This window comes from Lissotriton vulgaris, unplaced genomic scaffold (assembly GCF_964263255.1).
Source record: "Lissotriton vulgaris unplaced genomic scaffold, aLisVul1.2 SCAFFOLD_1206, whole genome shotgun sequence".
NCBI lineage: Eukaryota > Metazoa > Chordata > Amphibia > Caudata > Salamandridae > Lissotriton > Lissotriton vulgaris.
This window is the reverse complement of record NW_028246660.1, coordinates 179,659-202,346: the sequence shown is the minus strand read 5'-3', so window position 1 is coordinate 202,346 and position 22,688 is coordinate 179,659. Positions and strand designations below refer to the sequence as shown.

Here is a 22,688-nt window from a genome sequence, read left to right as displayed (position 1 = left end):
AATAGTAAAGAGTATGGTGGCAAACCACTGTCAATGAACGAGCTGTAAAGAATCTAAGTTCATTGATGCTGAAAACCCAAGCAGGACACCTCTAGCTTTCTCAGGATGGGTGTCGGCTGTTCAAGGAACTCACCGTCGGCACCTGGATCGCCGAAAGCAAACCCAACCTGTGTAATCAATAAACTTGCGACATATTTTATCCACAAAGAGTGTCACTGGCATTTATCATAGTGCATGTATTGTATTGTATTGTAATTGCATTTATATAGCACTTTTTTCCCTGATGAAGCGTCAAAGCGCTTTTTCGGCGAGTAGCACGCTACTCCGAGACCCATAGAGGATTAGTGTTGAATTAGTATAGTGAAACATGCAAGTACATTTTAAGTGCTGGATAGGTTAGTCAGTTATTTTGATTTGGATTGATAGCAGAAGGGTAGAGAAAGACAAAGGTGTGTATTTATATAGCGCTTCTTACCCCTGATGGGGTGCTGACGCACGCTATTCAGGAAGCCCATAAAGGATTAGTGGTGAATTAATATGGTGAAATATGAAGTAATTTCAGTGGTGAATATTAGTCATGTGTTGTATTGTTGTAATTTCAAGGGTCCTCACATCCTCAAAGGGCTAGGGGTAACAATGCTATGGACCCTGTCACTCCCCTGATCTAGGCTGTGCCGGACCAGCTTACAGCGGCCCTGGCTTTGGGCACACAGCCCTCCCCATGCCAGGATTTCTGGGTAACAACTATACGAAAGTTGTGCAGGACCTGGACATTCTAATGATGCGAAGGCAACTTGCTCAATCGTGCGGGACCCAGCTTTCAAAAGCACACAATGAAATGCAAAAGAGTTTATTTGTGTGACGAGTTTGGCAGCTCTTTTCAAAGACTGCAAATGGCCATCTGATCTGATACTGCAATGACGTCATTGTAGGTTGCCCTTCCAGAGTGTTTCTATGAAATGAAGCGCTATGTGTCGCACTGATTCTGGTGATATGCGTGTACTTATGTCATCTCTCAGGCATTCCCAAAGTTCACCTAGGCTCACTGAGAGCAAGGCTACACGCCGCAGCACCCTTCGTCTTAGATCTCAAGAAATGTGACCACATTTCCCTTGCCCTGCGAGCCCTCTACTGGCTTCCCATTAAATTCAAAATCGCTTGCATTACCCACAGAGCGCTGCACTCCTCTTCGCCGTCCTACCTAAACGAGAAACTGGAAATCTCGGGAACAAATAGGGATTTCAGAAATGCCCAATCAGTGCTCTTGAAACCCTCCCAAATTCAGTCGAGAACGTAGTGGCGTAGCTAGACCTATGGCCGCCTGTGGCCACCCATGCGTTTGCCACCCCGCGGCGGCCTCATTAAGAAGAGGGGGGAGCTGGTGAGATTCGGGGCCGATTGCCGTCCCGCAACAGCCGCAATTTAAAGCGGGGGAGGGAGATTGCCACCCCCTAGAGGGCAGGTATGAAGGGAGGAGGCTGCCGCCCCCAAAACTTGTGCCGCCCAGGGTAGACCGACTGCTCCACCTCCCCCCCTTGCTACCCCACTGCGAGAACACTATATGAACCGGTGTTTCTTTGGCAGTGCCTCTAGAATCTGGAACTTTCTGCCTGTCTCACTCCGTCTAACCACCTGCCTCGTCCACTTCAAAAAGGACCTCAATTTCCTCCTATTTTAACAGACATCTTGGTTAACTCACCCTCACCCATACCTAAGTGCTCTCTCCACTGTTCCCTGATCTGCCTTTTGTTATATGATTCAACCAAATCGAAGCTTTAACTGTGTATGTCCTCTGCCCACTAGTTGTACCTGTCTCTTGTGGTAATCCCTGTACACGTCCACCGATGTAGACGTCTGAGTTTAACTACTATTGCTGTAGTCCGCAGTAACCCTGTTTCCTGTGTGTTGTAAAGCGCGCTGATGGCTGCGGGCAGTGCTTGAAATGGCTAAATAGAAGTGCAGGTACTCTATACCAGAGTACCTGCTTGCTTCTGAGAAGTGCCGGTACGCTCCAAATAAAAGTATTACGTCTCTCTTGAGAAGTGCCGGTACTCTCCCTCTCAAAATAAAAAAGTGCCGGCCGTAGCGGCCCGTGGAGGGAGTTCCGTGGGGCGATGAGGCGGGCAGGAGAGGGGCAGGGTGAGAGGGTAGAATACACCGGAATAGGATGAACAGAGGTAAGTAAACATTCAAATAAATAAAAGAAATTTAGTTGTGTGCGCTGCATCGCAAAATGCAGGGTGGGGGGGGGGGGGTAGTAAACACCAGACTATGGATGAACGGAGGTAAGTAAACATTTAAATAAATAAAACGAATTTCGATGTACTCGCTGCATCGCGGGGCAGTACCAGCCAATTTAAAGCACTGGCTGCGGGTCATGTGGGCGCTATATAAAATTGCAAAATAAATAAATCAATAAATCTCATGGTACGTCATGTGTCACTCATGCTAAGTTTTGAGGAGCATTGTGACTTGTGAGCCAGACCGATTCAAGCAAGCCGGGCTGAAGACGGCTGAAATGCCAGAAACCGGTCCTCGGAAGCTTGTTTCCGGTCCAGGGAAGGCATGGCTTGGCAGTTCGGGCTGGACTGTTCCCATGAGGCACAGGGTCAGACTGATTTGCATATGGCCATGTCTGAACTGGGGTCGCAGAGTGGGCTAAAGAACGGTGATGGATTAAACCCAGATCAGTTGACTGGGGGTGAGGGCTTGTATTGTCAACGCTCCGTCCATCATTTCCTTTGGTTTTTCTTTGTGAGCCCGGCCAGCACCTCTCGTGAGCCGGGTCATGTCTCATGATTCTAGCGGGCCTCCTGCAGACACACCACACACAGTATCAATCCCCTGACGCGTGACGCCTCCCGGACACCTGCTTCCTACAGTAAAGCACCTGCCAAGAAGCATAGCAAACAGACCAGCGACCGGTCGATGCTCTTTGATTTAGGACCCCTCTTCTGGAAAATGTAATATTTACTGCAGCATTTGTGTGCACGGGGTCATCCTCGTGACCTCTGCCCTTCCCTCATCAATCAGGAAGTGCTTAGAAGACTGATCCTGAATACATGCCATCCAGAAGCTCAATATGTCACTACATTTAGACTAAAGCTTCATGGTGACAAACGAGGGGAGGCTGCGAGGCACGTAGCTCACCGCAGCCTCCTCCTAGGCACTTTATGAGCGCACATTCCATCCCCCCTCTCTCTCTCTGGGAGTCGCCGTAATGGGATGTTCCACATTCTCTTCCCTCCTTGCAACACCCGAGTCAGTGACCCGTCTTTCTTTATGAGGGCGGGGACCTTGGTCACGGCAGTGACGTGTGCCGCCTGCCATGATTATTGAGGGCACGTTTTGCAACAGCAGTGCAGAAGGAAAACGGAGATGGATGGGTCTCCTCCGCGTGCCAAGTGAGGCAGGGGATATGGCATAATGGCCAGAGCTGCTGACTTTGGAGCTGGGGAACCAGATTCGAGTCTCGGCGTCGGCTCAGCATCCTGTGATTCTGGGCGAATAACTTAAACTCCCTGCGCCTACCAAATATGAATGTGTCCTTGTGTTTTTTGTTGCATATTTATACTGCTCGAACTCGACCGGAAGGCATTGAAGCGCTTTACATGACCTGCTACTTGCACCATATTTACATTACACATTCAGGAAATTAAGTGTTTGGCCCAGATGTGGACGCGCCCCCGAGGCTCGAACCCTGGTTTCAAGCACCAGGGTCTGTAATCTAGCCGACCGACCACATCCTCTCCCCTTGTGTAATGTAACTGGCGCTGGTGTAAAGCGCTCCAATACCGTCGGGATTTCATTTCGCGCTATACAACTTTGCGGAAGGGGGGGGGGGGGGGAGTACTTACGTATGTCATGGTACCGTAGAAACTAACAACTGTGATGCCGTGGGGGTGTTCACCTTGAGTATAGGGGCCTGTACCTGCCTCCATAAACGTTTATGCTTCCCATAAGGGCCCATGGTTGTCTATTTGTCACAAGGGTGGGAGACTAAACGATTGAGTGTAGTATTGTTCCCTCTGCTGGCACAGCGCCTTGAAGCAGTACCCCAAGCCCTCCTGGCTGCACTACAGGGACGGCTGTACATCACTGACTTTTATATTCAAGTGTATCTCACACAAAACCATCCTATAAGTCTTTACAATTCCACTGCAGTCCAAGTCTCAAAACAATAACACGTCCTACACTAGATGTACTTATGAGGAGTTGCCATGGTTACCCCCTGAGTTAGCAGCCATTTACTCCTGGGGCACTTTCACCAAGACGTACAGAGGCGATTCTATAAAAAAAAATCAGTCGTAGAGTTAGCCTACCCTGCACCCACGCCTACAAGGAGCTTCAGCGGCGGCACGAAGTAAGTGGAAAAGCACGTCCAGGCGCTACTGTAGCAAAGATCACTTGGCCTCCTATGCCGGGCGTGACTAGATGGCCCAGACCTGCTTTTCACATTGCGTTCTTGGGGTTGTGTTTATTTTAATAACTTTCTATAATAAATGCAGGCTCACGAGTGTCAGAATGCAAATGGAAAAACAGCTGGGTGTGGCGCTCACAGCTGGGGATGGAAGAATGAGTCATATATATGTATATTTCAGCAATTTTTTTAGTTATTTGGAGTTTGGCTTCCCAAAGAGCTGAATTGTTCTGCTTTCAGAATTTGCACTGGTTGTTACTGTATCACTACTGACTTTGGGCCAGATGTACTAAGATTAGGAATCGCGATTTCCTAAATTCTGCGAATCGTATTTACAAAATCACTACTGCTAACTTATGAAACGTGTTGACTTTCAGTTAGCGAAGCCTAGCGAGACGCAAATCGACTTACCTGGTAGATATTAATGAGGTTTGCAACCCATAGGGAATCACAGCCATCGCAGAGATGGTGGCCTGCTGGGGTCAGCAAACCACCATGCGTGTCATTGCTTTTTAATAAACCGATCTTTTTTTCTTTGAAATACAGCCCGTTTTCCTTCAAAGAAAACATGATTGGGTTTCGTAAGCTCATGGAATGGACGAAAATCACAACCTGGGGAGACTTATACCATAGTGGGACGATCCGTTCTCTAGAGCAAATATTCCGTCATCTCCACTAAACGTACTCCTCTTTGTTCGGCTCCGACAGGGACTATGCATAAACAAAAGGAATCCTCCTTAGAATGACAGGGAAGTGTTCTCCTCAGTGGTATGGGAGCACTTAGTGTTTTGTAAAATACCCCTCACACACAAAAAGGCCCCTTGGTGTCATGCTTCATCATAGGGGTCTTCGCAACTCTCTAGCGGGTTGCTGCGTGCTGTGACCTACGACTACGCGGGAGCACTTTTACGTTTTGGCTATGTGTGGTGAGTGTGAGTGGGTATGTGTTTATGTGAGTGGTGGGATTTAGTAGGAAAATTAAAAAGCACCTGGCTCGTGGGTATAGCAGGAAAAAAATGTATTCATGACCCCGGGCTGGTACTAGTAAAAGAAGTGAAGTGCGAGGCGTGTTTTGTCGTGATTATGGACAAAACCTCATGTGTGCGTCGACATGTTTCGGAGGCAGAGCTCCTTCTTCAGGACGGGGGCACAACTTCCCCACCTTACTCACGTTTCACTAATAGTTAAAGATATGTTTAAGTCAATTTAACAAAAGTGAGGAAAAACTAAATATGTGTCTGTATATACAGGCTATTATGTACCTACAGCGTTTTTTTGGCTCAAGTAAATGCAAATTGCATGACTTATATAGTAGAGCTTGCTTGCTTCATGAGCATTCAGAACGTCTGGGGGGTGATTGCTAATATGCAGTGAACACGGGGGGAGGTCTCCTCGGTCTAGCCCCACACGCTGCTCCGCTGGACTATGACACAATACCCCAGCATTCCCACTGGAGCCACCTATATTAGCCCCCCTGCATTTTATATTGCAAGCTACCTCTCCTGGGCATGCTGTCTCTCTACTCTATCACACACTACACACTCAACAGGAAGCAGCCCCCCCTGCCCCGCCCGCACACATTGGGAGCTATAACTAGGCCATGAGCTCTCAGACAAACAGTGGACATATGACTGTTTACGACAGAACACATTTCAGCGAGTAGCAGACTCCGCATTACGCTCTTCAAGTTTTTACATCGCTTATACTATACCCCGGCCAAAATGTACAAATACAAGCTGAAAGACTCCGACAGATGTGATAGATGTGGCGCAGAGGGTGCTGACTTTCTCCACTTAGCTTGGGGATGACCCAGTATATTTGCCTATTGGAGTCAGATCTTTGACGCTCTGGAGCAGATGACATCTGTGACCTTGGACCACACACCTTTAGAGGCTTATTGGACTACACTGAATTAACCCCTTCACTGCGGCGGCTATTCCGCCGCAGTGCTAGGGGGGCAAGGCGGAAATGCGGCGGGCGCATGCTGGTGACGGAAGCGCTCCGTCACCAGCGTCGGTTGCGCTGTGCTTATGACGGAGTTGTTCCGTCATGGCCCCGCCCGCTCAATAGAACGCTCAGCGCAGGCGCGGAATTCGCGCCGCACCGCGCAGGAGCGTCGGGCGGGCCATGACAGAACCGCTCCGTCATCAGAATGGGTTACCACCAACTTTGAATTGGTGGCAAAATATTAAAGTTTTGTGAGCAGAATTCGGTTTCAAAACATTAATACATACCACTGCGAATTTGTATTTGTAAAGGAGTCCCTAAACACGCCCTAAACCTAAATACCAAATTGCAAACCTAAATTGCAATTCGGTAAAAACTTACTGAATCACAATTTGCCCTTTGTACAGTTCAAAAACCATCTTTGTGGTACACAGAATCTCATCACTGAAGATGTGTTAATTGTTCAGAGTTAAGAAAGATTATATTATTTTTATTTCATTTATTTATAAATGTTTTTGTGAGTGCTACTGTGCATGTGATGGGCGTACGCATGACCGTACACCATTGTACCACCAAGGTAACTTGTGATTTAAAAACAAACTTTTCTTGCTTTGTCTCTGGGCTGTATAGCTGACAAAGTGACAGCCACCTGCACCCATTGACTGTACCTGAACGTAAATATCATGTTCTCCAGACACAGCCTTTGTTTAGTTATGTCCCTCACAGGAGAGTTGTCTCCTGCAGAGAGCACGCACAAAGAGGTGTGAGGCTTCTACATGTGCCTGTGATCAACAAAAGGTTAAACGTTTAGGCCTCACCTAAAGTGTTCCCTTGACAGACAGTCTCTCCTGTCCCACCTTTACCCCTACTACCAAAGGACAGAAGTTCAGGAAGTTTAATCACCAGCCCCAGCTAACAAAGACTTAATTTAATTTCTGAAGGTAGCCCAGTCACCATCCTTCTCACCTCAGTGTCTGGGCCGCAAGCCGCAGGGCGCCCCCTCAGCACAGTACTCTGGCCTGAGAGCACCTGATTAAATCCAGAGCGGGGGGCCCTGCATGTACCTTGCAGGGGTCCACCTCAAGTCTCCTTACACCACTAATTCCGCCCAAGTGTGGAGACTCCCCCACAACTGCGTACATTCTTTATGAATCGGGCCGCATGAGGTTTGGGGACATGATAATGATTCCTTGAGAGTTTATAATACTTTTGTTTAGGTTCTCCGTTTGTGATTGTGTTGAATATCTTTCATGGAAGATTTTCTGCATTGTTATTTGACGGAGCTGAGGAAATGGCCTCGAAATTCCAGATTCCTCCCTAAAATAGAAGTGGTTTTATGTTAGATTAAAAATTCACACAAAAATATTGTCATATTTGAAAATGTAATGTAAAAATAAGAACCAGAGTAGTTGATTTTAATAAGTGGAAAGTATTGATTACATTTTTTTAAAATTTGTTTATGCCCTGATGAAGTCCATATAAGTGATGAAACGTGTTGGCTTGGTCTGTTTTAAGTGTGATGGAATCGGATACTTAATAAAAAAGAACTTTATGGAAAAAGTCAACAAAGTCTGAAAATTACTTGAAAAATGAGATATGGAAAGTAATTGAATACAAAATAGTGATTACAGATACAAGCAATTCGACTTGGAAAGTTCAATGTGAACAAGGAAATTCGGTTTCCCTCCTAATATTGTGAAAGCATTCAGAGGATTTGGTTAGTGAGGTACAGAGGGCATAGATGGAATATTAAACAGAGGAGGGACAGTACCTGCCAGCAGGCATGGCCCTTTCACCAGCATCTCGAAGCTGAACTCGTAGCAGCAGGGGTTGGAGGCCTGCTCGGTGAAGGCTCCGGTGATGCTGCTGGGAGCCAGGGGCCTAAGAGAAGCATCAGCCTTCATCCCTCCTCCTCCTCCTCCACCTCCGAAGCAGCTGGTAGGACTGCAAAGACAAGGAAAAGAACATAAATACAGAACTGTGAGGGTGGTGACTACAAAACTGAAGGGTCGCAGAAGCTCGGGAGGGCTTTATAGGGCACGTGAGACAGGGATAGGATGTGGAAGCAGGAGGGCACATGAGGGTGAAGTAAGGCAAGGTAGGACATCTAAGCAACAGAAGGTACAGTAGAGCATCTGAGAGCAGAAGAGGGCACAAAGGACTTAAGATGACTCTAAATAGTCATTTAGGGCTTCTAATAATTAAAGAAAGCACTAGAGGGCACAACATGACTCAACATGACAAACGAGGGTATAGAACAGCACAACAAGGCACACCAAGGAACAGGAGGTCTCAAGTGCCCGATATGAGCAGAGATAACATGAAAAAGCCTGAGAGGCGGAGGACAGGCAGGGAACAACAGGAAATATGTTGTACTACTGTATATCAACACCAACCATAACAAGATAGAAGATTATCAAGGAGAGCATATCGGGGGACAAAATATAAAAAGTTAAGTGCATATAGGGAAGTATAGATTTACTATTCCTAACTCCATATCTACGACATTCAGCGCGAACACCGGGAAATATAAGGGCTAAAGAGGGCACATGAGTACATCTGAGATACCAGGCTCAACCAGAGAATAAGGATGCCTTTGAAAGCAAAATGTACGATGAGTGGAGATATCAGACTTCGGTACAAGAAGTCAGGAGAATAATGTGGCATCGGGTAAGAAGACCTCAGAGGGTGCGAGAAGGCATCCGCGAGTATAAGAGGACTCCAAGGAGTCTGAGAAGGCCTTGGGTAACTTATAAGTCTATAGTAGAGAATACAATGAATTTCCAGGGCAAAGGAAGATGTGATACCAGGCGGGTGTGAAATGATAACGCTGGACAGGAAGATAGGAAGCGTGAAGCAATGAAGCCAAGGACTTCTGTTCCAACCTGGAAGAAGTTGACTCAGGTTTCTTGTACTAAGATTGTGCTCTAGAATGAATGTCTCATCCTTGGCCAATCTGGCCAAGGTTTCATGCTCTAACTACAGATAACGAGAAGCAGTGCGGCACCCCCCAGCCTTGTGTGATGGAGCTAAAGGCAGCAGTTTTTCCTTACGCTGTGAACCAAGACCTCCCTCTCTAACCTGGGCTATGGGCCAAATGTCTCCTGCTCTGCCCTGGAGCTTTAGTGCAATAACTTCCTGTTGCAGTCTTGGAATATGGGGCCAAGGACTTTGTTTTAATCTGTGTTGATGTGACTAGGGTATTTTTTAAATCTAGGCTAAGGAAACACGTGTCCTGTGTTCTAGGTTAGGGTGATGCCGTCAACTTTCTCTGTTCTAACAAAGGGCAAGGAACCATGTCTTCTGTTCTAACATGGAGCCATGATGCAAAGGTCTCCTGCTCCAACATGGAGTGATTCCACCCAACTCTCCTGCTCAGCCAAGGTAATGGGATGAATGCCTCCTACTCAGACCTTGGTCTAAGGTGTAAAACCCTCCACGTTACCGGGGAGTGATGAAGCCAATGTCTTCTGTGCTAAGGGGCTCATTAGGATTGCGGTTAATCTGCATCCTCCGGGCCGGCGGAAACCACCGCCGGCCCGGAGGATGCGGATTAACCACTGCGGACAGAAAAAAGACCCCCGCCAGATTAGGATGGCTGGGGGATCTTTTTTCAGTCTGCCGCTTTTCCGCCGAAGTCGCCTTCCGACCGCGGTGGCAAAGCTCCAACATGGCTGGCGGTGTCCTGTGCCTTTCCACGGCGGCATTTCCGCCATGGAAAGGCATATGGACTTTTCTTTAGGGGCCCGTTGTGGGCCCCCAGGGGTGAAGGGGTGGTGGCGGGTGCACATTGGGAGTACCTATGGTACCCCCCTGCCTTTGCGTGCACGAAGCGGCAGGCACCACGCGGTGCCTGCAGCTTCGTGCACGCAAAGGAAAACATGGTTTATTTAACATTGCGGCATGTGCTGCTTCAAGCAGCACCCGCCGCAATGTTAAATATACAGGATGTGACCGCCAGGGTGGTGGTCACATCCTAATCTGCACGGAGAGACCGCCGCTGCCCCTGCGGACGGTCCCTCCTACTCGGGGGTGGCGGACGAACGCAGGTCCGTCCGCCATCCTAATGAGCCCCTAACTGTGGGGGATGGGACCAGTACCTTCTGTGAATTGTGAAATTCGTGGCAGGAAAATGGCTCAAGATTTCACCCAGGCCTGCTGAATGTATAGCAGGGACTCATCCATGACAATTAAATATACCATATAGGATAGTGGGGGTTCGCAGAAAGCATTCACATTTGTTTTAAAACTCCGGTATAATCTGTATTTACATAGAAATGAGATAATGTCATTCAGAGGTAACGCTGTGGGGCGGTGTGGCCGGTGGGGGCGGGCAGGGTGGAGGGGTAGTGGAGTCCGACATATGACAGCAAAGGTGAAAGCAAATAAATAAATAAATATCTGACGTTGTATGTCGGACTCCACTACCCACCCACCTAGCCCGCCCGCCTCACCGCCCCACAATGTTACCTCTGCGAACCGCAACTAGTGTTTTTCTCATGTAAATTCACTTCACTCTACTCTGGTAATACACAGGTATTTGGCCTTTGTTCTGTACAAATTTGTGGGTGATTTCGCCTTTATTCGTATAATTGCTCTAAATAACTTATGTTATCGGGACACATTTATTTCGACTGCCATAGCGTAATAAAAAGGGTTCTGGGAAGGATTCTCATTAGTATGATGTTTGTTTCAGTCCCATGTCCGAAACGTATGCAGTGCACCTACACATTTCAGCTTTATGTTTACATTGTTACAATACCATAGAAATTCAGCTCTCATACTTTTCATGTACTTTAGATAGCGCCAGGAGTTGTCCAATAACGAAACTTGATTTGTTTTAAAGGTTCACTGAGACTATATTTTATGAATGCAAAATAAAATAAATATTTTTTTGACCGGGTTGAAATTAATGCTAATTTCTTTATATTTTTTGCCATGAATTTAGAAATATTGTTGGTTGTTCTTTCATGTACTGTGAGTGTCTGGATAACTTGAAAACTTGACGAAGTCTGCTTTATAATTTTTTTTTATTCTTGTTGCTTTCTGCCAAGTAGCAAGGTTTTTAGTAGTTCCTGGACACCCAGGATGTTCTCTAAATGCCCACATTTCTTCAGGAAGCACAACTGTGAAAACAACCACAGAGCACTCTGTGCTTTTGTACGTATATCCTGGGGCCATAGGAATGAAAACCTCAATGTACGAGGATATAAGATGGTGGAATAGTCCAGGACACGACCCTCCAGGTCGAGCGGTGGATCGATGTTCTCAGTCGCTATTATTAGACAGTTAAACCGTCCCTGAAGTTTTAGTAAAGTTAACCTGAGTGTTGACTAGGAGTTTACACCAGGGGCTTCAGGCTGGTCAATGGTGCTTCGAGGAGGAATTGGTAGACCAAGGGAATGGGAAGGGATTGATTCAATCAATCAATCGATCGAGATTTGTAGAGCGCGGCTAATCACCCATGAGGGTATCCAAATGCTAGGATCCTGCTGCAGTCAGTCAAAAAGCCAGGTCTTGAGTCCTTTCTGAATTCTGTGAGAGAGGAGGCAGTTCGGAGGTAGACGCAAAGATCGTACCAGAAATTCAGAGAAGTTCTAGCTAGAAGTTGACCAAGAGTATGTAACATGATGTTTGAGGTGGTTGGACATAGAGCGAATTTCAAGAACCTTCGACGATCAAGCAACTCTTTGGAATGGGGATTACTAGGACGATCTACCTCTATGTGAATATTCACGATCAAGAGAGTATCGATGGCAGGGAGAACCCAACAAAGACAGCAAACCAGGGAAAAAATCCAGGACTCTGGGGGAGCCTGTAGGGAAAAATACGATGTGGTTATGTTGACCATGGTCTTGCTACAGAGACCAGTGAGTGGAGTCATTCACCTCTCCCACTCTCTTGAGACATACATAATGCCTGGGCAAAATGATCATTAAGCGGGTGAAACTATACAAAATTTTGCTTGCACAATTTTTTTTACATTTCTTGCCATTTTGCAGGCTCGAAATGCAATTGAATTTTCACCCACCCGGCATTAGTTCATGCAGAAAATGCCACAGTAGGAACAGCAAAACCATGGCAGAGAAACATGTTTTCTCCATGTGATGCAATTTCCAAGCAACTTTCCGGACATGTACATTTTGTGAAATGACCATCATTTTGCATAATTGTCGCAAACGTGCATATTTCTAAAATAAAGTAAATCCCAACTTCACCTACAATTAGCATGCAATCCTTTTCACTTTCAGAAGTTGGTTGATAATATTAGACCCGCCTCCCCCTGCTTTCGTTCCATGTTTAAATACTCTGCATCCAAATTTGCGGGAACTAACAAAGTCAGAGCAGTCGCAGACTCTTCAGTGAGGCCTGAGCCACTGATAAATACACAGGCCATGTCCATGGCAGTGGTCAAGTTAGAGATATATGTGGTATTATCACCAACATACATCTACACAGGAAAGGTGCTTGGAAAATCTCCTATCCACTCCGACAGTTACCACACTGACTATGACAAGTATGAGGCGGGCTCTGAAATGTTCCTCAAACTGGAGTAGATATCTGAAACAGTCTGAAGCAAACTCAACAGTGGCTGTAATGGAATTAGATGAAGGCTAACCTTGGGGGTCAGCTGAATGTCTCACATTTCTATTTCCTGGCCTGAATTAATGGAATCACCACCAAAGGCCAGTTCTGATAGGATACAACAACGGTGCTCTGTCTGACAATGACCGGACCTTCGTTCCTCAATGAAAGAGAGGAACCAAGGATGAGTTGTGTCAACCGCGACTGCTAAAAGGAGGCTTACCCCTCCCACTTCCCCCCAAGGACATAGCGCCTACTGCAAAACCTTCCATACTGGACAACCCAAGAAAGTTCTCAGAGAGAGACAAAAGGAGCAAAATCCCTGTGATTAACTCACAATGAGCCTAAATTGCCATGGTCACACGACTCGTGCTCTACGGTTGCTCAGCTGGTTCCCAGTGAAAGAGTGATTACAGGTCAAGATTCCATGAATCTTCCATAAGTCCTAGCGAATCTCCAACGTAGGCTATGATACGAAGGTCTCCCAGCCAATCATAAAGGCATCTGATGTCAACCTTCTTGAGGTTGCCATTGGCTTGTCTAGGCTTCTAATATTCAGCTGCAGCTCGCTGCACATAGAGGGAACTATCGTCTGGTGTCCCACACAGTCAATGGAGTGACTGCATACTTATATGCAATGAAGCCACGACTGTGGCATCGAATAGAGTCGATCTTCATTGCCCGTCTGGCAGTCAAATGCTGAAGGCTGGCGTACGCCATGCTGGAATACCAGGTTCAAGGCTTTTTCATCAAAAACCTTGAATTAAACAAGATAGTCACAGATTTCACTGTCACACACTAACTCCACCAGCACCTCAGGAAATTCCCCCACAACCAAAAACTGTGCATTGCTCCTTGTACATCCCTCTTGTAAAGCGCATTGAGGCTGCAGGAACTCAGCAATCAGTGCTCGTCAAAATCCCAGAAATAAATCATTCTAGTGACACAGTGGAGAGGAAGTGTGGCCTGACACATAATGACATCAAGCAATTATGCATTCTATCCTCAAAGTGGAAGTGACGGAAGAGTCATAAAGGAAATAATATATCAGACAAGCAATCGAACCTCACAGGGGAGGAGCCTCCCATGTACTATGGTGTCACACAATGAAACCATCTAACCATGCTGGGAAGGAGCCAAAACAGCCTTGTGTCCATCATGATGTCACACAAACAATGTAACTTCTCAATAAAGAAGCCTACGGCACCTAATGTTCATTTTGACATCACACAAACAACCCAACCTCACTGGGTAGGGGCCAATGAGACCTGAGTACTTTATGACATCACACAATCAACCAAATATCTCTTGGTAGGAGCCCAGGGAGCCTTGTGTATTTTATGACATCACACAAACAACCAAACATCTCTTGATAGGAGCCCAGGGAGAGCTGTGTAACTTGTGACAACACACACAACGTGAATTCTCTTTGAAGGAGCCCATTAAGCCTTATGTACTTTATGACATCACACAAACAGTCTAACCTCTCTTGGACGGAGCCAATGGAGACTTGTGTAATTTATGACATCACACACACAACATGAATTCTCTTGGAAGGAGCCCATTGAGCCGTGTGTACTTTATGTCATCGCACAAACATTCTAACCTCTCTTGGAAGGAGCCAATGAGACCTGATTAAATCTATTTTGAAGGATAGGCAACCTTGTACTTACAAGGAAGGTTATGAACATTTGTTATCCCTATCTTCTGTGGAAATCTGTTGCGCAATGTTAAATTTTATCAGAATCTCCCTAAAGATCAGAAAGAATTATGGGTAGCTTCACAGGTTAAGAATATTTGTAAAATTTTAAACTGTAATTTTTGAATTTCTGTCACTGTTATTAGTATGTCTCTTTTAAAACAAACTGTGTTCATAAATTAGTTTAAATGACTAGCACAAATGCATTTTTATCTGTGGTGTGATGCGATTGTATGTTCAATACTTTTATGATTCATTTTATGTATCGAATAAAGTTTTTGAATACGAATACGAGACCTGAGTACTATATGACATCACACAAACATTCTAACCTCTCTTGGAAGGAGCCAATGAAGAATTGTGTAATTTATGACATCACACACACAACATGAATTCTCTTGGAAGAAGCCCATTGAGCCTTGTGTACTTTATGACATCACACAAACATTCTAACCTCTCTTCGAAGGAGCCAATGAGACCTCAGTACTTTATGACATCACACAAACAACCCAACTTCTCTTGGTAGGAGCCCATTGAGCCTTGTGTACTTTATGACATCACACAAACATTCTAACCTCTCTTGGAGAGTGCCAATGGAGACTTGTGTAATTTATGACATCACACACACAACATGAACTCTCTTGGAAGGAGGCCATTGAGCCTTGTGTACTTTATGACATCATACAAACAACCCAACCTCTCTTGGTAGGAGCCCATTGAGCCTTGTGTACTTTATGACATCACACAAACATTCTAACCTCTCTTGGACAGTGCCAATGGAGACTTGTGTAATTTATGACATCACACACACAACATGAGTTCTCTTGGAAGGAGCCCATTGAGCCTTGTGTACTTTATGACATCACACAAACATTCTAACCTCTCTTGGACAGTACCAATGGAGACTTGTGTAATTTATGACATCACACACACAACATGAGTTCTCTTGGAAGGAGCCCATTGAGCCTTGTGTACTTTATGTCATCACACAAACATTCTAACCTCTCTTGGAAGGAACCAATGAGACCTGAGTACTTTATGACATCACACAAACATTCTAACCTCTCTTGGAAGGAGCCAATGAAGACTTGTGTAATTTATGACATCACACACACAACATGATTTCTCTTGGAAGGAGCCAATTGAGCCATGTGTACTTTATGACATCGCACAAACAACTAAACCTCTCTTGGTAGGAGCCCGTTGAGCCTTGTGTACTTTATGACATCACACAAACATTCTAACCTCTCTTGGAAGGAGCCAATGAGACCTGAGTACTTTATGACATCACACAAACAACCCAACCTCTCTTGGTAGGAGCCCATTGAGCCTTGTGTACTTTATAGCATCAACCAAACATTCTAACCTCTCTTGAAAGGACCCAATGAGACCTCAGTACTTTATGACACTACACAAACAACACAACTTCTCTTGGTAGGAGCCCATTGAGCCTTATGTACTTTATGACAACACACAAACATTCTAACCTCTCTTGGACAGTGCCAATGGAGACTTGTGTAATTTAGGACATCACACACACAACATGAACTCTCTTGGAAGGAGGCCATTGAGCCTTGTGTACTTTATGACATCACACAAACAACCCAACCTCTCTTGGTAGGAGCCCATTGAGCCTTGTGTACTTTATGACATCACACAAACATTCTAACCTCTCTTGGACAGAGCCAATGGAGACTTGTGTAATTTATGGCATCACACACAACATGAATTCTCTTGGAAGGAGCCCATTGAGCCTTGTGTACTTTATGACATCACACAAACAACCCAACCTCTCTTGGACAGAGCCAATGGTGACTTGTGTAATTTATGACATCACACACACAGCATGAATTCTCTTGGAAGGAGCCCTTTGAGCCTTGCGCAATTTATGACATCACACAAACAACACGATTTCTCTTGGAAGGAACCCAGGAAGCCTTGTAAACTTTATGAGATCACACAAACAGCCAAACCTCTCTTGGTAGGAACCAAGTTGGACTTTCGTGCATTATGACATCAAAATAGCAGTAAAAGGCCTGCAGGTCATAGCAAGTGTTAATAAAACACCCACATTCAAATTTTTTTAAAAATTATTTGCGCTTCAAGTGATCAAAAATCGATAAATCGATAAGATCATCATGCAACCTAGTCAAAAACATTCAGAGGTAAACAAAAATGGATCACAAAATGACCCTTCATGGTATTTTAGAGGGCATGGCCTGACTTTGTAGCACCACCCCTGCGGGGAACGAATGGGGACCTCGGAACAGGGTGAGAAGGGTTAATGGGACACTCAGTAATGACCATATTATTCATCTGGCCAAGGTCAGAGGTGCAATATTCCAACACACGCCTTTGGTGCTCAAGAGCAGATCCATACTCTATGCTGAGCTCAGGAATGGAAAGAGGTGTAGCATTAATGAAGTACATTGTTCACCTTGGGATTAACTGAGAAGAATTATATATAGTCTAAGTGGCCAAAAGTCTATTCAATCAAGCGCACACCGAACAAAATAAGATGTTTTTTTTTGCGGAGTCTGAATACGTAAGTAGCCCGATTGTATCTACAGGACATTTTCATGTCCTCCACTGTTCCTGAATAGATGTTCCACACTTGAACCCTTGACTAGGAGCCATCATTGCCTACGGTGAGGGTCCTTACTAGATTCTTTGAAAAAGGTCTATAGCTAGTGGTGCATTATATTCAAGGATACTTTATTTAAAAACCCATTACATGTCGACTCAACACCTAAAGTAGATTTAATATTTAAATTTTTATTATTTCTGAAAATAGATAATTTTTTGGTATTTTGTTTGTATATACAAAGAATCATTTTTTTTGGGGGGGGGGGGGAATTTTTCCTCTTTTTCTTATTCTATATAGATTTTTTGCATTTATAACATGTCATAATATAGGAGTTATACATTCATAACATTTCATATTATATCAAAAAAGGATAATATATAAAAGACATATCTATAGCACACACAAGAGTGAATATTAAACTCAGATGGTGATGAGGGCAAGGCGGTAGGATAACACACACGGTGTCCTTACTAGAGGCAGAGACTGGGAGATGGCCGTCATCCTTCAGCTAGTGAGCCATTCATGCAGCCAAAGTATTGCACATAGGCCAGGGTGCAAGATGTATCGGATCCTAAGGCTCACTCACTTGAGGAGAGGTTATGGTGCTTCCAAAGATAGATCAATCAGTCATTTGTAAAGTGCACTACATACCCGCAAGGGTATTAATGCGCTGTTGGGGGGGCGCTACTGATCAAACAGCCAGGTCTTGAGTATCCTCCTGAAGGTCAGCAGGTCTTGGGTCTGTCTTGGGGGTCAGCTGAATGTCTCACATTTCTATTTCCTGGCCTGAATTAATGGAATCACCACCAAAGCCAGTTCTGATATGATACAGCAATGGTGCTCTGTATGACAATGACAGGACCTTCATCCCTCAATGAAAAGGAGGAACCAAGGATGAGTTGTGTCAACCGCGACTGCTAAAAGGAGGCTTACCACTCCCACTTCCCCCCCAAGGACATAGCGCCTACTGCAAAACCTTCCATACTGGACAACCCAAGAAAGTTCTCAGAGAGAGACAAAAGGAGCAAAATCACTGTGATTAACTCACAATCAGCCTAAATTGCCATGGTCACACGACTCGTGCTCTACGGTTGCTCAACTGGTTCCCAGTGAAAGAGTGATCACAGGTCAATATTCCATGAATCTCCCATAAGTCCTAGCGAATCTCCAACGTAGGCTATGATACGAAGGTCTCCCAGCCAATCATAAAGGCATCTGATGTCAACCTTCTTGAGGTTGCCATTGGCTTGTCTAGGCTTCTAATATTCAGCTGCAGCTCGCTGCACATAGAGGGAACTATCGTCTGGTGTCCCACACAGTCAATGGAGTGACTGCATACTTATATGCAATGAAGCCACGACTGTGGCATCGAATAGAGTCGATCTTCATTGCCCGTCTGGCAGTCAAATGCTGAAGGCTGGCGTACGCCATGCTGGAATACCAGGTTCAAGGCTTTTTCATCAAAAACCTTGAATTAAACAAGATAGTCACAGATTTCACTGTCACACACTAACTCCACCAGCACCTCAGGAAATTCCCCCACAACCAAAAACTGTGCATTGCTCCTTGTACATCCCTCTTGTAAAGCGCATTGAGGCTGCAGGAACTCAGCAATCAGTGCTCGTCAAAATCCCAGAAATAAATCATTCTAGTGACACAGTGGAGAGGAAGTGTGGCCTGACACATAATGACATCAAGCAATTATGCATTCTATCCTCAAAGTGGAAGTGACGGAAGAGTCATAAAGGAAATAATATATCAGACAAGCAATCGAACCTCACAGGGGAGGAGCCTCCCATGTACTATGGTGTCACACAATGAAACCATCTAACCATGCTGGGAAGGAGCCAAAACAGCCTTGTGTCCATCATGATGTCACACAAACAATGTAACTTCTCAATAAAGAAGCCTACGGCACCTAATGTTCATTTTGACATCACACAAACAACCCAACCTCACTGGGTAGGGGCCAATGAGACCTGAGTACTTTATGACATCACACAATCAACCAAATATCTCTTGGTAGGAGCCCAGGGAGCCTTGTGTATTTTATGACATCACACAAACAACCAAACATCTCTTGGTAGGAGCCCAGGGAGAGCTGTGTAACTTGTGACAACACACACAACGTGAATTCTCTTTGAAGGAGCCCATTAAGCCTTATGTACTTTATGACATCACACAAACAGTCTAACCTCTCTTGGACGGAGCCAATGGAGACTTGTGTAATTTATGACATCACACACACAACATGAATTCTCTTGGAAGGAGCCCATTGAGCCGTGTGTACTTTATGTCATCGCACAAACATTCTAACCTCTCTTGGAAGGAGCCAATGAGACCTGAGTACTATATGACATCACACAAACATTCTAACCTCTCTTGGAAGGAGCCAATGAAGAATTGTGTAATTTATGACATCACACACACAACATGAATTCTCTTGGAAGAAGCCCATTGAGCCTTGTGTACTTTATGACATCACACAAACATTCTAACCTCTCTTCGAAGGAGCCAATGAGACCTCAGTACTTTATGACATCACACAAACAACCCAACTTCTCTTGGTAGGAGCCCATTGAGCCTTGTGTACTTTATGACATCACACAAACATTCTAACCTCTCTTGGAGAGTGCCAATGGAGACTTGTGTAATTTATGACATCACACACACAACATGAACTCTCTTGGAAGGAGGCCATTGAGCCTTGTGTACTTTATGACATCATACAAACAACCCAACCTCTCTTGGTAGGAGCCCATTGAGCCTTGTGTACTTTATGACATCACACAAACATTCTAACCTCTCTTGGACAGTGCCAATGGAGACTTGTGTAATTTATGACATCACACACACAACATGAGTTCTCTTGGAAGGAGCCCATTGAGCCTTGTGTACTTTATGACATCACACAAACATTCTAACCTCTCTTGGACAGTACCAATGGAGACTTGTGTAATTTATGACATCACACACACAACATGAGTTCTCTTGGAAGGAGCCCATTGAGCCTTGTGTACTTTATGTCATTACACAAACATTCTAACCTCTCTTGGAAGGAACCAATGAGACCTGAGTACTTTATGACATCACACAAACATTCTAACCTCTCTTGGAAGGAGCCAATGAAGACTTGTGTAATTTATGACATCACACACACAACATGATTTCTCTTGGAAGGAGCCCATTGAGCCATGTGTACTTTATGACATCGCACAAACAACTAAACCTCTCTTGGTAGGAGCCCGTTGAGCCTTGTGACCTTTATGACATCACACAAACATTCTAACCTCTCTTGGAAGGAGCCAATGAGACCTGAGTACTTTATGACATCACACAAACAACCCAACCTCTCTTGGTAGGAGCCCATTGAGCCTTGTGTACTTTATAGCATCAACCAAACATTCTAACCTCTCTTGAAAGGAGCCAATGAGACCTCAGTACTTTATGACACTACACAAACAACACAACTTCTCTTGGTAGGAGCCCATTGAGCCTTATGTACTTTATGACAACACACAAACATTCTAACCTCTCTTGGACAGTGCCAATGGAGACTTGTGTAATTTATGACATCACACACACAACATGAACTCTCTTGGAAGGAGGCCATTGAGCCTTGTGTACTTTATGACATCACACAAACAACCCAACCTCTCTTGGTAGGAGCCCATTGAGCCTTGTGTACTTTATGACATCACACAAACATTCTAACCTCTCTTGGACAGAGCCAATGGAGACTTGTGTAATTTATGGCATCACACACAACATGAATTCTCTTGGAAGGAGCCCATTGAGCCTTGTGTACTTTATGACATCACACAAACAACCCAACCTCTCTTGGACAGAGCCAATGGTGACTTGTGTAATTTATGACATCACACACACAGCATGAATTCTCTTGGAAGGAGCCCTTTGAGCCTTGCGCAATTTATGACATCACACAAACAACACGATTTCTCTTGGAAGGAACCCAGGAAGCCTTGTAAACTTTATGAGATCACACAAACAGCCAAACCTCTCTTGGTAGGAACCAAGTTGGACTTTCGTGCATTATGACATCAAAATAGCAGTAAAAGGCCTGCAGGTCATAGCAAGTGTTAATAAAACACCCACATTCAAATTTTTTTAAAAATTATTTGCGCTTCAAGTGATCAAAAATCGATAAATCGATAAGATCATCATGCAACCTAGTCAAAAACATTCAGAGGTAAACAAAAATGGATCACAAAATGACCCTTCATGGTATTTTAGAGGGCATGGCCTGACTTTGTAGCACCACCCCTGCGGGGAACGAATGGGGACCTCGGAACAGGGTGAGAAGGGTTAATGGGACACTCAGTAATGACCATATTATTCATCTGGCCAAGGTCAGAGGTGCAATATTCCAACACACGCCTTTGGTGCTCAAGAGCAGATCCATACTCTATGCTGAGCTCAGGAATGGAAAGAGGTGTAGCATTAATGAAGTACATTGTTCACCTTGGGATTAACTGAGAAGAATTATATATAGTCTAAGTGGCCAAAAGTCTATTCAATCAAGCGCACACCGAACAAAATAAGATGTTTTTTTTTGCGGAGTCTGAATACGTAAGTAGCCCGATTGTATCTACAGGACATTTTCATGTCCTCCACTGTTCCTGAATAGATGTTCCACACTTGAACCCTTGACTAGGAGCCATCATTGCCTACGGTGAGGGTCCTTACTAGATTCTTTGAAAAAGGTCTATAGCTAGTGGTGCATTATATTCAAGGATACTTTATTTAAAAACCCATTACATGTCGACTCAACACCTAAAGTAGATTTAATATTTAAATTTTTATTATTTCTGAAAATAGATAATTTTTTGGTATTTTGTTTGTATATACAAAGAATCATTTTTTTTGGGGGGGGGGAATTTTTCCTCTTTTTCTTATTCTATATAGATTTTTTGCATTTATAACATGTCATAATATAGGAGTTATACATTCATAACATTTCATATTATATCAAAAAAGGATAATATATAAAAGACATATCTATAGCACACACAAGAGTGAATATTAAACTCAGATGGTGATGAGGGCAAGGCGGTAGGATAACACACACGGTGTCCTTACTAGAGGCAGAGACTGGGAGATGGCCGTCATCCTTCAGCTAGTGAGCCATTCATGCAGCCAAAGTATTGCACATAGGCCAGGGTGCAAGATGTATCGGATCCTAAGGCTCACTCACTTGAGGAGAGGTTATGGTGCTTCCAAAGATAGATCAATCAGTCATTTGTAAAGTGCACTACATACCCGCAAGGGTATTAATGCGCTGGTGGGGGGGCGCTACTGATCAAACAGCCAGGTCTTGAGTATCCTCCTGAAGGTCAGCAGGTCTTGGGTCTGTCGTAGGCTCAGTGGGAGGGTGTTCCATGTCTTGGTGGCGAGGTGGGAGAAAGATCTCCCACCGGTGGTTGTTCTTC

The 22,688-nt window shown here is 44.7% G+C and overlaps 1 protein-coding gene across 3 annotated transcripts in view; it reads right to left on the bottom strand.

Annotated features, from left to right (window-relative positions):
* VWA5B2 (von Willebrand factor A domain containing 5B2) overlaps window positions 1-22,688 on the bottom strand; it is a 275,105-nt gene that overhangs the window by 156,583 nt on the left and 95,834 nt on the right. For all 3 annotated transcript variants that reach the window (XR_015304972.1, XM_086949475.1, XM_086949474.1), the window contains exon 5: window positions 8,139-8,311. Coding sequence is in view for 2 of the 3 variants with exons in the window: in XM_086949475.1 (XP_086805601.1) it covers window positions 8,139-8,311 (173 nt within the window). In the remaining variant the exon portion in view is untranslated. The remainder of the gene's footprint in view (window positions 1-8,138; window positions 8,312-22,688) is intronic.